Here is a 16775-nt window from a genome sequence, read left to right as displayed (position 1 = left end):
AATAAAAAAGGAAACAACAAAGTGTATTACATGTAGTAAGTCTAAACATTGTTCCTTGAAAATTTTGTTTGCGTGTGTGTGTGTCTGTGTGTGTGTGCGTGTGCATTCCCTATACTTGTGTACTGAGTTACAATGTAAAATATATTTCTTACAATGTGTTTGAGGTAAAAAAAAATTCAGAAATGGTAAACAAGTTAATTTAGTAGAAAGAGCGATGCTGAATTTAGTAGTATTTATGGAAGGTTGAATTTTTTGAAATCTGTTTACATGAAAAAAAATCTATTCTTGAACAGTGATCACTCAAGGCAGCCCACCCCATTTTTATTCACATCGCTTAAAAGCTTTTTCTTGTATTGAGCTGATATTAACCCCATTTTTGAATGACATTCATTTACTGGTTTGAATAATAAACTTTTCAATCTCACTTATTCTAGACCAAGAATCAGCAAGCTATATCTTGCAGGCCAAATCCAGCTTGCCTCCTAATTTTGTAATAAAGTTTTATTGGAACACAGCAATGCCCATTCATTTATGTTATGTTTATGGCTGCATTTTTGCTACAATGGCAGTGCATGTGGTAATCTGCTCAGAAAGTGATAGTCCAGGTATAGTGTATAGTGTATAGTTTAGGGCAAAGTTTTCAAAGGTGTGTTCCTGAAAAACTAGTTTCTTGAGATGATCCTCAATAAAAGGATGTTACATAAAGTAAGTTGGAAAACACCGTATGATATCTCCTTCTTGGGCTTCAGGAAGTCCTGAATAAACTAACCTGTTTAGTGGTATTTCCCATACATATTGATGTGTGTGTGTGTGTGTGTGTGTGTGTGTATACAGAGTGCAGAGTACCTTTTAACTACCATTTCTTGGTGTTCCAAGAGACATAATAGGAAATGCTGGGTTAAGGGAGTGTCTTAAAAGCGTAAGGAGTCGCAGTTATTGGTGGAAGTATGGAAAGCCTCTATTAAAGAAAGCTTTAGAAGTTAATGTTGCTCATGTTTTGATAATGTTTAAGAAGGTGAGGAAATTACTATTCTATATACTTAATTTTTTTTATATCAGTTGATTCTTCAAAAGTGGCTACCAAAATAAGTGGTTCCAGTTCCTTTAAATTATGAACTGTACATAATTTTAAAGCTTGTTCACCTGATTTTGACTGTCCAACGGAGAGATTAATTTAGGAAAATGGGAATGTGGAAGTGTTAGAAACTATTAAGAATTAATAATCCAAAAAATTAAGATAAAAGGTTTTCTAAAATTAGATAAGTAGAAATATTTGACCTGAGTTAAAAAGTTCAATTTATACTCAAGTTTTCCAGGAATACATTGGTGAAGTGAGGACTATCTATGAAAAAATTTGTTCTTTCTACACATAGTAGAAATGCTAAGGTTCTTTGTGGGTTATTTTTTCTATTATATTTTTTCTTTCCTTTCCAAATGAAAGTGTGATCTTTAGTTGTTATGTTATTTTAGTTTGTAATATTTCAAACTGAACATGTTTTTTAGTAATTTTTTTTATTGTTCAAAAGGTCATACAAATGTTCAGTAGAAAAGTTGATATAATTTGATCCCAAGAGAACACCACTAAACCAAAATGTGGTGGAATATGGAAACAATCTGAATACCTATTCTTAGTCTTTTCATTTAAAATTTTGATCTTATCCATTTATTGTCTAAGTGTCTTTTATGAGTTTAAATTGTCTTCTCTCCACAGAATCAAGTGACGGATACTAATAGAAAACTACAGCATGAGGGAAAGGAAGTAAGGCCAGTTTACCTTTTGAAAAAATCTTTTCTGTTTCCTGTCATTCTCTTTGATAACTGTGTTCTTGATATAGTGGCTTGTAAGACCATAAGCAACATGTTGGAGGAACTTGGACATTATCATTGCTTCTCCTAATGTTTATCTGAAGTAAATGAATGTAACACTAGAAAGCTTAATGAGAGTATGTAACCTTCTTCCTTAGCTGTGTTTTTAAATCACTTGAGTAGTCATAGTATGGCCAGTGCTGTTTTCTCTGCCTGGAATGTTCTTTCCCAAATGTTTACCTACTTCAGACTTTTGCTCCTCACATGTTACCTCCTTCATGAGGCCTTTTCTAACCACCTTATTTAGAATTGCAGTCTCACTTTCACCCCTTGTATTCTTTTTATCTTTCCTGCTTTATTTTTCTCCATTGCACCTATCATGCTGTGGTATTATACAATTTTCCTTATATGTTTGTTTTTTGTTTGTCTCTATCCATTAGAAACTAAGCTCCATGAGGTCAGGATTTTTTTTTTTTTTAACTGCATTGCCGTATCCCCTTTACCTGCCTAAACAGTGACTGACACAACATGAATATGCATAAGTATTTGTTAAAAAAAAAAGAATCTTTGATTCTGTTAATTGATATACTCACCATTTAAATCATCATAGTTTATAAGATTATTTTACATCCATTTTCTCACTTAATCCTCATGGCAGACCTACAACAAGGTCAGGACTGGTATTACCACTATTTTATTGATTAGGAAACTAAAACAGATGATTTTGCTAAAGTTTACATAGTAATTGGCAAGGCTGGGACTAAAACCCAAGTTTTCAGACTTATAGTCTATTACTGTTCTCTGTATCATGTACCTTCCTCATTGCCTAATACTTATTTAATGTTTAATTTTCATTATCTTTAAGATTAGCCTTTGATCGTCTTATCAGTAACTTAATCAGGACCATTCCCTTTTTTTCTTTTTGGCATAGTATCTAAGTAGATAACATTTTTCGGAAAGGGTATGGGATAAATACTATAAGAGGCCATGTAGATTATTGCTTTTGAAAAGTTTGTCTCACATATTTTAAGTTTTTGCAAAGAATGCAGTTTCTTCTAGTTTTATTGTGGTATGACTTCAGATGGAAGGCTTTAAAATGCTGTGAGAAGAAAAGTGAGTTACTCTTCTTTAAACTGGAACTCTTGGAAAAGCCACAATTTCTAACTGTGTGGTTTATTTGTTGAAATACAGATTTAGTGGCAGATTATTTTCAAGATTCATTTGAAGCTGTATAGGAAGGACTGTTTTCCTCTAGGAGTCTAGCACTGATGACAGAAATATAGGATCTTCTTAGAAGATTGATGAAATCATAAATCATGAAGAGTCTGAATAGGATGTGGAGCAAATCTGCACATTTTTTCTTTTCTCCTGGATAGCCCCTGAATTTTAAGATTTCATTTCACCTAGCCTTTTCTAGTGTAGTATGTATGCATCTTGGGGAGAAAGTGGGAAACCATACAGGGATGTTTTACTGGTTGAGAAAGGCAGTTCCGTAGTCCACTTGGCAGGTCTTACTATGAAACTGTCTGGGATTTTCTGATGAATTGAACATAGGGTGGAAAAATGTGACTGAAAGCTTTTTATTTACAGCTGTTGGCATAATTCAGTTTTTTTCCCTCTTGCTAAGCTGGTAATAGCAATGGAAGAGCTGAAGCAGTGTCGACTACAACAGAGAAATATTTCTGCCACTGTTGATAAGTTAATGCTGTGTCTTCCAGGTGAGGAACTGGAAATAAAGTAGAATTCTTGATGCAATTCCTTTAGCTTTAATTAGTCTTTTCACTTTCTCTAAATAATGCTTGTGTGCTCTTTTCCCCCTTCTCTTTCAAGTCCTGGAGATGTATAGCAAACTGAGGGACCAGATGAAAACTAAAAGGTAAGATATTTTTTTGTTGAATACTTTGTATTATCTAAAATTTCTGTTATTTAGAATTTTTTAAAAAGTCCATATTTAGCATAACCTTTCAAAAAATAATTAAGTCCATATAACATCTTCTCTCGCCTTTTGTATATCTATTGATTCATCCTGAGAGTTATTTACATATGCTAATGTATTTTGTCATGTATTATGTTTAATAAAAAACACTACACGTAGTTTGATTTTTAGAAGACCCAGCTTTTTAGGGGAAAAGCATGTAACTGTTTTAATGATAGTTAATTTGAGAAACATGCTTTGGTTTAGTATTATAGTAGAAAAAATAGTTACTGGTTTTGCTGGGGTGGATCAGTCAGGGTTCTCCATTGAAATAGAACCAGTGGTGTGTGTGTGTGTGTGTGTGTGCGCGCGCGCGTGTGCGTGTGTGCGTGTGTGCGCGCGCGCGCAGAGAGAGAGAGAGAGAGTGATTTTTTTAGCAAATTGGTTCACATGATTATGGAGGTTCAAATCTGCATAGTAGGCTGATAGGCTAGTGTCAGGGAAGAGTAAATATTGTTGCCTGAGTCTGAAGGCAGTCTGCTGGCAGAATTCCGTCTTCCTCTGGGGAGTTTAGTCTTTTTCCTATCAAGGCCTTGAACTGATTTAATGAGGCCCACCCACATTAGGGAGAAGATTCATCTTTACTCAGTCTACTGATTTAAGTGCTAATAGTCTCATGTAAAAAATACCTTCACAGAAATATCCAGAATAATATTTGACCAAATCTCTGGGTACTATGGCCTAACCAAGTTGACATATAAAATTAACCATCACAAGGGGCAAGGTCAAGGTTAAGTTCAGAGGAGTCTTTTCCTGTGTGTTATTTCATCTGGTTTTATTCCACAGGAAATTTGATAGTGACTCTTTGGCTCTTCTTCCCAAACTAGAGTAAGCATCTCCACCCTCTCTGCCCTGGAGTACCCTGTGGTATGATGGGGGTATGTGAAGCTATAAGATAAACAGGACACATCTTCCTGGAATGTTAATTTTACCTAGTTTTAAGGGAAAAAGTATGAAATTAAAATGTATTTAATACTGAAATAAGATTAAAAATATTGTGAATAAAAATGATAAATTCTCAAGAATTTTAAAGTTAAAGCATGAAGCATCAATATTTTTTGAATTTCTTAAGATTATTTCCCAGACTGCCTTCTCCCTGGGAGGATACATTCATATAAGAGAACATAGGTTGAACAGTATGAGAAATTCTGTTCAGTGAGATAGAAAGTAATATTATTTCCCTGATAACCTTTTTGTGAAGTTCTAAAATTATAGAAAATTACAGAGATTAAAAAAAAACTTCAGTATCAACTTCTCTGAATTAACAGATAGCAACAATTCCAGTTTTGATTCATATATATGTAAATATTTATGACATATATATAAACACATATGGACAGAAAGAGGTAAAGATGTACATTTAAAAAAATTATAGATAAAACTCATATGCCCTTCCTCAGTTCTATCCCTTTCCCTACTCCGTTGGGGAAACTAGTATCATAAATTTGGTGTGTCCTTCTAGTCCATGTTTTTAATATCCATAAATCATATGTTGTATTTTGTGTTTTTAGAAACATTTACATGAATAGTTCTCAGTCCTTGTTTTGAGATTCATTCATTCAATAAAAATGAATTGAGTACTTACTGTGTTGTTAGGCATTGCTCTTAGTGCTGGGAATATAGCTCTGAACAAAATAGACAAAAATATCTGCTGTTGTGGGGCTTACGTACTAGTGGAGAGCTTTTAAATTTATGTATAGAGATCTAGTTCACTTACTTTAATTGCTGTATAGTAGTCCATTATATGAACAACCCACATTTCTCCTCTTAATTTGAGTGGCTGTCGTAGGTACTGTTCACCAGTATTTCTAGCTCAACCTTTTTCTGGCACAAAGAGTAGGTTTATATGTCTTGGGCTCCTTTGAGCTGTATCAACACTGCACACTGAGTTGCCCTCCTCCTATATTGTATCCTCCTTACTCTACTTGGGCTCTAATACCCTGTGTTATGCTTCTGTCTTCCCTGAATGCCCTCCTCATCCCTCTTTGGCTCTGACACTCCATGCAATGCTGCCTTCCTATACAGACAGTCTTACCTCACTAGGTCCCTTGTATCCCATGCTGGTCCATCTTACCCCTCACCCACCAGTATGAATGCTCTCATTTATTTAGGTCTTCTTTTATTTTTTTCAGCAGTGTTTTTAGTTTTTAGTGAATAAGTCTTACATATCTTTTGTCATATTTATCCCTATTATTTTGTATTTTTTGATGCTTATTTTAAATGGTACTGCTGGGGCTTCCCTGGTGGCCCAGTGGTTAAGACTCTGCCCTTCCAGTGCAGGGTGCATGTGTTTGAATTCTGCTCAGGGAACTAAGATCCCACATGCTGCAGCAGTGCAGCCAAATAAATAAATAAATAAATAAATGGTATTGCTTTTTAAGTTTCAATTTTCAGTCATTTATTACCAGTATACTATTAAATTTGTATATTTATCTTGTATTCTGCAACCTTACTAAATCACTTACTAATTCTAGTAGCATTTTTGTGTATTCCATTGGATTTTCTATGTAGCTGATTATCTTGTCTACAAATAAAGACAGGTATATTTCTTTCTTTCCAATTGGGATGCTTTCTTTTTGGTTTGTTTTTCTTGTTTTATTGAACTGGCTAGAGCCTCCAGTACAGTGTTGAATAGAAGTAGTGAGAGTAGATATCTTTGCCCTGTTCCTGATCTGAGGGGGAAAGCATTTAGCCATTAAGTCATATATGTTAGATGTAGTCTTTTTGTACATGCCATTTAGAAGGCTGAAGAAGTTCCCTTCTATTTCTATTTGTTGAAAGTTTCTATCGGGAATGAATATTGTTCTTGTCAAATGCTTTTTCTATGTCAGTGAGATGATCATATGTTTTTTTAAAAAATTTCTTTTTTAGTTTATTAATATGATAAATTGTATTGAATGTTAAACCAAACTTGCATTCATGGAATAAATCCCACTTGGTCATGGTAAATTATCCTTTTTAATATGATGTGGTATTTGATTTGCTAAAATTTTGTTGAGTTTTGTATCTATGTTCATGAGAAATACTTGTGTGTAGTTTTCTTTTTTGTAATATCTTTGTTTGTTTTTGGTATCAGATTAATGCTGGCCTTGTGAATAACTTGGAAAGTTTTCCCTCTTTGGTTTTCCAGAAGAATTTGTGTAGTGTTGGCAATTACCTTCCTTAAATATTTGGTAGAATCTAACAGTGAAACCACTTGGCCCAGGAGATTTGTTTGGTTTTGGTGAGAAAGTTGTTAACTAAAAATTTAATTTTAAAAATAAATACACGGCTGTTTGCATTTTGTGTTTCTTGAGTAAATTTTGCGTATTTGTATCTTTCAAATAATTTGTCCATGTCATCTAAGTTTTTGAATTCCTTAACGTTATTCATGATATTCCTGTATTATTTTAACAGTGTAGGATCTATAGTGATACTTTCTCTTTCATTGCTTATGTTGATAATTTGTCTTTTCTCTCTTTGTTTCTGTCTCTGTCTCTCTGATTATTTTGGCTAGAGGTTTGTCAATTTTATTATTTTTTTGAAAATGTAATTTAGGTTTTACTGAGTTTTTTTCCTTATTTTTCTATTTTACTGATTTTCGCTAGTATCTTTAGTATTTCCTTTCTCCTGCTTACTTGGGGTTTAATTTGCTCTTACAAATTGAGTATAGTTGATTTACAATGTTGTGTTAGTTTCAAGTGTACATCAAAGTGATTCAGTTATATATATATATATCTATATATATATGTCTATATCTCAATATATATCTCATATTTTCTTTATCCATTCATCTCTTGATGGACACTTGGGTTGCTTCCATGTCTTGGCTATTGTAAATAATTTGCTCTTTTTTAGCTTTATTAGGTGGAGGCCTAGGGCATTGATTTTGGTTCTGTTTTCTAATGTAGCCATATAAAGCTGTACATTTCTCTCTAAGCAGTGCTTTGACTGCATCTTACGTGTTTTCTGATGTTGTGGGGTTTTTTTTACATTTATTTCAAATATTTTCTAATTTCTTTTGTAATTTTTAGATTTTATTTTACCAACTTATTTAGAAGTTTCATTGGTTAATTTCTAAATATTAGGGGATTTTCCAGATTTATCAAAATTGATTTGTAATTTCACTTCATTGTGTTCATAAATGTAAAACGTATGATTGCAACCTTTTATATTTTTTGAGACTTGTTTTATGCCCCAGCATATGGCCTGTTTTGGTGAAAATTAAATACACACTTCAAAATAATATATATTGTTATTGAGGAGAGCATTCTTTAACTGTCATTTAGATATACTTGGTGTTGTGCAGGTTTTCTCTATCCTTATGATTTTGTACTTGTTACTTGTTGACAGAGGAGTGTTGAAGTTGCCTATTATAACTGGCTTTGCATATGTCTTCTTTCTGTTCTTTCAGTTTTTGCTATGTGTATTTTGAAGCTCTCTTATTGGATGCATATACATTAAACATTGTTGTATCTTCTTGATGAAAGGACCCATTTGTTATTATGGAAGGTTCTTCTTTATCCCTGGTAATCTTCTTTTTTTCTGAAATACGTGTTGTTTGGTATTAATGCAACCAGCCACTGCTGCTTTCTTTTTAATTTTTACGTTGTCTGTTTTTAATATCTTTTTTTCTAAAATATTCTTAACAGCTTCATTGAGATACAGTTTACATACTTTTCACTTCATTCATTTAATGTATACAATTCAGTGGCTTTTAATGTAGTCAGAGTTGTGTGACCATCACCACAATCAATTGTAGAATGTTTTTATTTTTCACAAAAGAAACTCTGAGCCCCCTGGCCATCAGCACACAATTTTCTCCTGTCCCCTGCCCCCCTTGCCAGCTACTGGGAACTAATGATTTACTTTATGTTTCTTCAGATTTGCCTATTCTGGATATTTCATATAAATGGAATCATATAATATATCATTCTTTGTGATTGGCTTCTTTCATTTAACGTAATGTTTCCAAGGTTAATCCATGTTGTACCATATATCAGTACTTCATTTCTTTTTAAAATTAATTAATTAATTAATTTTGGGCTGCGTTGGGTCTTCGTTGCTGCGCACGGGCTTTCTCTAGTTGCAGCGAGCGGGGGCTACTCTTCGTTGTGGTGTGCGGGCTTCTCATTGTGATGGCTTCTCTGGTTGCGGAGCACGGGCTCTAGGAACGTGGACTTCAATAGTTATGGCACGTGGGCTCAGTAGTTGTGGCTTGTGGGCTCTAGAGTACAGAGTAGTTGTTGCGCACGGGCTTAGTTGCTCTGCGGCATGTGGGATCGTCCCAGACCAGGGCTCAAACCCGTGTTCCCTGCACTGGCAGGCAGATTCTTAACTGCTGCGCCACCAGGGAAGTCCCATCTCTTTATTTGCTTAATATTCCACTGTATGGATTTACCACATTTTATTTATCCATTCATTAGTTGATGGGCATTTGGGTTGTTTACAATTTTGGGTTTTCACAAATAATGCTGCTATGCGTTTTTGTTTACAGGTTGTTGTATGGACATACAACAACATTCTCTTGGCTATATACACCTAGGAATGAAATTTTGCTGGATCATGGTAACCCTGTTTAACCATTTGAGGAACTGCCAGACTGTCTTCCAAAGCAGCTGTGCCATTTTACCTTCCCCCAGCAGCATATGAGGATTTGATTTTCTGTACATCCTAGCCAATACTTATTACTGTCTGTCTTTTTTTTTTTTTTTTTTGCGGTACGCGGGCCTCTCACTGTTGTGGCCTCTCCCATTGCGGAGCACAGGCTCCAGACGTGCAGGCTCGGCGGCCATGGCCCACGGGCCCAGCCACTCCGCGGCATGTGGGATCTTCCCGGACCGGGGCACGAACCCGTGTCCCCTGCATTGGCAGGCGGACTCTCAACCACTGCGCTACCAGGGAAGCCCTACTGTCTGTCTTTTGATTATGGCCATCTTGGTGGGTGTGAAATGCTATCTCGTTGTTCACCTTCATTTTGAAATATATTTTTGATGGGCATATAATTCTAGGTTTATAGATTCATTAGTTCTTAAGATATTTTTTTGTCTTCTGGCTTATGTAGTTTCTGAGGGAGAAGTATATGAACAGCCTAACTTTTTTGTCACTCTACTTAATGTGTCTTTTCTCCAGCTGTTTAAAAACTTTTGTCTGTATAATTTGTTCTCAGCAATTTGATTTTGATATGCTTTGGTGTAAATACGTTTGTATGCATGAATGTGTGTATATTTATACTGCTTGTGGTTTGTTTAGTTGCTTGTTTTTTTTTGAAATTTTCATAAAATCTGGAAGATGTTCAGATATTATTTTTCCAAACATTTTTTTGTCCTTTTTCCATCCTCATTCTGAGACTTCAGTTATACCTATGTTGGACAACTTCACGTAATCCCACAGGTGACTTGAGGATCTTCTTTTTCTCCAGTCTTTTTTCTCTGTGCTTTATATGGGAATAGATTTTATTGCTGTGTTTTCTTTTTCATTGTCTAATCTTTTAATCTCATCCAGTGAAATTTTCATTTCAGATGATATATTTTTCATCGTTAGGAGTTCCATTTAGTTTTTGTGGGTTTTTTTTTTTTTTTTTTTTTTTTTTTGCGACATGCGGGCCTCTCACTGTTGTGGCCTTTCCCGTTGCGGAGCACAGGCTCTGGACGCGCAGGCTCAGCGGCCATGGCTCACGGGCTTAGCCGCTCCGTGGCATGTGGGATCTTCCTGGACCGGGGCACGAACCTGTGTCCCCTGAATCGGCAGGCGGACTCTCAACCACTGCGCCACCAGGGAAGCCCTCATTTAATTTTTTATGTTTAATTTCTTTTGTTATTTTTGCATCTTTTAAAGATACCTGTAACAGAGCTCTAATTTCTGTTTTTATGTACTTCTTTGCTAGTTCTGTCACTTCTGGTATTTTGGATTTCTCTGAAGATTATTTTGTTTTTCCTAGTTACAGGTCATTTTTTTGGTTCTTATCATGTCTTGTAAGTTTTGATTGGATAATTATCATTATATTATGTTGTTGAGTGTCTGGATTTTGGGGAGCTTTTTTTTTCTTAGAGGGTGTTGGTCTTTGTTTTGGCAAATAGTTTAGTTGTTTTCAGATCCACTTGATCCCAATCCCATCAGACCCCATTTTTAAGCTTTGGTAGGCCCTCCTTCATTCCAGGGGTTGCTGGGAGTAGTGTTCATCTACTTTGAAAAACTCAGAAATCCCCAGGGACTCTTAACTTTGGCTGTTCAGAGTTCAGATGTTTCTCTGTCTTGTCTGAGCTCCTTGAAGTGTTTATCTTACATCTTGCGGCTGTCTGTCTGTCCCTCCTTCCTTGCCTTCTCTCCCTCCCTTCTCTTCCTTCTCTTCCTTCCCTCCCTTCCCTCCCTTCTTTATGCCTGTTCATGCAGAATTTCACTTTTCCTATGCCTGGCCTAGTACCTAGCAAAGACTCAAGGGAACCCTTACGTAAATTTCTGCATCTTTTTTCTGCATTGCTTCCTGTTTTTTTTTTTTTTTTTTTTTTTGGAATTCTGCTGCACAGTCTTAAGGTGCACAAACTTTCCTGAACTCTTGTCTCTGATGCTAACTCTGCTAAGTTGTTGGGCTCTGTTTGGGTTTTCTCTGTGTCCATGATCTAGAAATCACATTCAGGCAGATAACCCAGATAACTATTTTTTATTTTACTTATTTATTTTTTGGCTGCATTGGGTCTTTGTTGCTGCGCCTGGGCTTTTTCTAGTTGCGGCGAGCGGGGGCTACTCAACGTTGTGGTGCACGGGCTTCTCATTGCACTGGCTTCTCTTGTTGCGGAGCACGGGCTCTAGACGCATGGGCTTCAGTATTTGTGGCACGTGGGCTCAGTAGTTGTGGCTCACGGGCTCTAGAGTGCCGACTCAGTAGTTGTGGCACACGGGCTTTGTTGCTCAGAGGCATGTGGGGTCTTCCCGGAGCAGGGCTCGAACCCATGTCCCCTGCATTGGCAGGTGGATTCTTAACTACTGTGCGACCAGGGAAGCCCCCCAGATAACTATTAAAGTCACCTTGTTTGTTTCCCTTTTTTCAGAGATCACAGTTCTGTGTTACTTGATGTTCACTACGTGAAAGCAGTTGTTTTATGTATTTTAGCCAGTATTTTACTTCTTAAGAGTGAGAGTTCATGTCTGTTCTTTGTTATTCCTTAATGGCTGGAAGCCTAGTTATTTTTTTTAAAGCTATAAATACTCATTATACTACTAGGTTTTATGTTCCCTGAGGAAAGATACCTGACCATCTTTCTATCTCTAGCACATAGAAGGGATTAAATATTTCTTAATGACGCTCTTTAATTAGGAAAGACGCTAATATTTTCTGTGCGGAAAGCTTTTGTTTTATATTCTTATCATACTCTGAATTTTAAAAAATTTCTCATGGATAGTTGTAATCCACTTTGAAAGATTACTTATTAGAATTTTAAAAACCATTATTGTGAACGAGTTCCATACCATGACAAAAAAGTACCAAAATTTAATTTGCCTAGAATCAACATTCCTCTTCTCAGGATAGCATTCAACCATGTCTAAGTTATTCTGACCTTAAGTTATCCAATTTTTAAGATTATTTAGACGTCCTTTCCTGCCTTATTTAAAAAAATTTCTTGCTTTTATTTCATTTACTTTCTTTCTGCTCACATCTCTATTAGGGAGCCTGCATGCGGTGGGGGCAGGGGGAGAGCTAGCACATTTGGCTTTTGATTCAGTTTAGAGGTTGTCAAAAGTAATGTCAAAATCTTGTTTTAGATTTCCACGGCCCCTGGAAATAGAATTTTTTTCTTTTGGTGTCTGCTATAGAGGTGTTTAATTGGCTGTCATTCTTTAACCTGTCACTGATATTGAAGTACACTAGGAATTTGAATGAATCTTATTGATCTGTTATAGTTGGAGTGTGAGTATGTTAGAGAAAGGACAATGGGGAAATAAAGTAACATTCTTTATTGCCAGAAATCACTGGGTTTTGTACTAATTAGCCTTGAAAAATGTGGAGTTATTTGACAGACCAGATGTTTTCACCATGCAGCCATGTGTCTCATCAGTGAATGTGCCTTGTGTCTGCAGGCAACATTGTTAGATTTTTCTCATTTTATAAACAATGTTCCAAAATATAACTAAACCCTAAAGTGTGTTTATCTTTTTGGCTTAATTTCTAGGTTTATATCCATTCTAAAGTTTCTCTCTAGAGGAAATGCATTTTATTGCACATAGCTCTTCGTACCTAATTGTAGTATAAACACCATTCTGTTTATACTAAACCATGTGAATTGTATTGTTTGTGGGTCTGTAAAATTTTAATAAAAGCAACCATTTCAGATTAAACTATATTTGTAATTTTATTTCTTAATTTAGGGGAAATAAATCTTTCTTCCCTTCATTTATTTGGACTAAGATTTTGATTTTTGGAACACAGGAGGGAAAAACATAAGCAAAGAAAACAAGTAAATCCAACCTCTAATCTTTAGTGTTTGTGGTATTACGTGCATTGGAGTAAGAAGAGTTTAAGTATCTCCCATGGAATTCATTCTTAAAACCTGAAATAGAACTATAAGTCTTTTACTTACAGGATCAAAACTGAGTTTTTCCTATACTAAATATGGGAAATGTGGAAATTAGGAAATTAAAAACATGAAGAAGAAAACTATTACCCATAATGTTTCTATCCAAAGGAAAGAAAAATCATGGTTAACATTTTTGTATATATTTTCTTAGTCATTTTCTGTGTACTTATGTTTGTGTGTGTGCTTGTATTTAATACTGTGTAGCTCATACATACATACGTATTCATAATTTACACATGTATAATATTTGTAATTTTGAAAAACATTATGATCATAGTTGTAAGTTCAATTTTTTTGAAATAATTTTCACTCAACAATATTGTAAACACTTTGCTATTTTATTATTCTTTGCATATACATATATACTAATGGATATATAATAATACGTTTAACCAATTCCTTGTTAATAGACTTCTAGATTAGTTTTTTATTTATTTTTTTTTTTTTATTTTTTTTTTTCTTTTTTTGCGGTATGCGGGCCTCTCACTGCCGTGGCCTCCCCCGCTGCGGAGCACAGGCTCCGGACGCGCAGGCCCAGCGGCCATGGCTCACGGGCCCAGCCGCTCCGCGGCATATGGGATCCTCCCAGACCGGGGCACGAACCCGCATCCCCTGCATCGGCAGGCGGACTCTCAACCACTTGCGCCACCAGGGAGGCCCTAGATTAGTTTTTTATTTGTTAATATAAATAACTACAGTGCAAGAGGCTTATACATATTTTTGTACATGTAATTTTTTTGTGGGGGAGAAGGCAGCTGTTTAGAATACTTGTTTGGTGAAATTTTTAATTGAAAACGTGTATCATTAATATAAATATGTTCACCAGCAGGCTGTGAATTCTCATTTATTAAAACCCCTGATAATAATATCCATAATTTTTAAAGAAATCGTTGGCAATTTGAGTGACAAAATTATATTTTTTATTTTCATTTCTTCACATCAGTTCAACTTTTTTTTTTCGTGTTTGCCTTTTTGGGGGCTCTTTTGTGGCTTTTCTTTGTTCATTGCTTAAAAAAAAAATCCCTCAAGTTTATATGTTGCAACTAATCTTTGCCAGGTTGTTGTTTCCTCTTTATTCTTATTCTCTTTTTACGTATAACTTCTTTTGTTTTTACCTGTTCAACTGTATCAATCTTAGTTTTATTTGTTCTCTTACGCTTATGGAAGCTTTCCTACCTATCAGATAAATATTGCCCCTATTATTATTATGAAATGTCCTTCTGTGTTTCCAGCAATATTTGTTGTCTTAAAATCTAATGTGTCTGATATTAATATAGCCATTCAAGCACTTTTATGGTTACTTTTGGGGTATATCTTATTCTAGCTTTTACTTCAGTCTGTTTGTATCTGTGACTCTAAAGTGGTTTCTTGTAAGCAACATATAGTTGGATCATGCTTTTTATTTTATTTACTTACTTTTTATTTATGTATTTATTTATATTTATTTTTTTGAAGATGGGGATAGGAGTTTATTAATTAATTTATTTATTTTTGCTGTGTTGGGTCTTTGTTTCTCTGCTAGGGCTTTCTCTAGTTGTGGCAAGGGGGGGCCACTCTTCATCGTGGTGCGCGGGCCCCTCACTATCGCGGCCTCTCTTGTTGAGGAGCACAGGCTCCAGACGCGCAGGCTCAGTAGCTGTGGCTCACGGGCCTAGTTGCTCTGTGGCATGTGGGATCTTCCCAGACAAGGGCTCGAATCTGTGTCCCCTGCATTAGCAGACAGATTCTCAACCACTGCGCCACCAGGGAAGCCCTATTTTTTATTTTATTTTAGTCGCACTGTGCAGCATGCGGGATCTTAGTTCCCCGACCAGGGATTGAACCCATGCCCCCTGTGGTGGAAGCATGGAGCCTTAACTGCTGGAACGCCAGGGAAGTCCCTGGATCATGCTTTTTAAATCCTGTCTGACAGTGTCTGCCTTTTGATTTGCCTGCTTATTAGTCCATTTGCACTTAATATAATTATTAATATGGTTGGGCTTTGCTCTTTATTTTCGATGTTTTTCATGTCTTTTTTGTTCTTATTTATCTTTTACTCCTTTTTTTGTGTTAAATATTTTGTAGTATACTATTTTAATTCTTCCGTAAACCTTTTAATGTTGTATTCTTTGAGGTTTTTTTTAGAGGTTACTCTGTGGATTATAATCTGCTTCTTCATTTGTCACAGTCTACTTTAGGTCATTGCTCATGTAGTTTTGATGTAATATATAGAAGTAGTTTTGCTTCAACTTAGCTCCATTTCTTCCCTCTTCTTTTGTGCTATTATTGTCATTTATATTATATCTATATATTTTATAAACCCAACAATACAGTGTTATAATCATTGCTTTAAAAAATATTGTCTTTTACTGATAGTAAAAGAAGAAAAGAGAAAAAACCCCACATTTATTCAGTCTTTTATATTTAGCATGTATTTACTCTTTCCTATGTTCTTCATTTTTTTCCCTCTGAATTTAAGTTACTATCTGCTATCATTTCCTTTCTGGCTTTCTTTAGTATTTCTTGTAAGGCAGATCTGCTAGCAAGGAATTCTCTTAGTCTTTGTTTATCTGGGAATATAATTCATTTTCATTTTTAAAGGCTAGTCATCAGCTAATGGTTGGTCCTGGGTGCTCAAAGAAACTTGAGCTGAGAAAGGTGTCTACCCTTTGTTAGTGGACTTGTATGTGGGTTCGGGAGTGCATTCAAAATTTAGGCAAGTTTTCAAGTCTGCTGAGCTTTTATATTCTGCCAGGCCTTCTCCTATGTGCAGGCCTGCAGTCTCCTAGTCAGCCAGGGATGTGTGGAGTGCTTAGGCCCTTTTAGGTGTCCCCTGCATTTGTGCACAGCTTCTCAGTCAGCTAGGGATATTCAGAGAGCTATCAGGTTACTCTATGGGTCTTTTATTTCCAGGACTTCCCTGTTAAGTTTTTGATTATTCCTCCAGTCTGCTCTTTGTTCCAACCTAGACAAACTTCAGGCCAGTAGAGCTGGAGGTTCCCCCCACTCTCTTCCTTTTTTAAAATGAGTTTGCTACTTTTCCTAACAGCACCACTCCATATAGGATTTTCACCCTCTGCTCCAAATCATGTCAGCCCCTAACAGAAGAGAAGCTGTTGATTTTCCTGACAAGCCATAACCAATGATGGGGTGAGGGGAGGTGGAGAGGGTGATGGAGGTAGCCCCAGGCAAGAATACCACAGAGTCCCTCTCTATTTAGCAGTTTTCATGAATAAACCCTTCTCAATTTGTTGTTCTCCTTTCCAGAGTCCTTTCCAATTTCCGGAGTCTTGAAATGGTTGTTTGGGACAGTTTTGTCTAGTTTATATTTGCTTTTTGGGTAGAAGATTTGCTAAGCTCTTCTGTGTGCCATAGTTGGAAGTCTATCCTTGGGTACTTTATTTTATAGGATGATTTTTGTGACATTGATATGATCATTTTATATTTCCCTTTATTATTTTTTT

The 16775-nt window shown here is 35.8% G+C and overlaps 1 protein-coding gene across 2 annotated transcripts in view; it reads left to right on the top strand.

The window, feature by feature from the left end:
* Nucleotides 1-16775, top strand: part of EXOC6B (exocyst complex component 6B) — a 730495-nt gene that overhangs the window by 90090 nt on the left and 623630 nt on the right. For both annotated transcript variants that reach the window (XM_082642964.1, XM_082642965.1), the window contains exons 3-5: nucleotides 1712-1759; nucleotides 3434-3524; nucleotides 3637-3682. In XM_082642964.1, the coding sequence (XP_082499090.1) occupies nucleotides 1712-1759; nucleotides 3434-3524; nucleotides 3637-3682 (185 nt within the window). The remainder of the gene's footprint in view (nucleotides 1-1711; nucleotides 1760-3433; nucleotides 3525-3636; nucleotides 3683-16775) is intronic.

The sequence above is a fragment of the Mesoplodon mirus genome (genome assembly GCF_964341445.2).
Source record: "Mesoplodon mirus genome assembly, chromosome: 14".
Taxonomy (NCBI): Eukaryota; Metazoa; Chordata; class Mammalia; order Artiodactyla; family Ziphiidae; genus Mesoplodon; species Mesoplodon mirus.
This window is presented reverse-complemented; position numbering and strand designations above follow the sequence as displayed.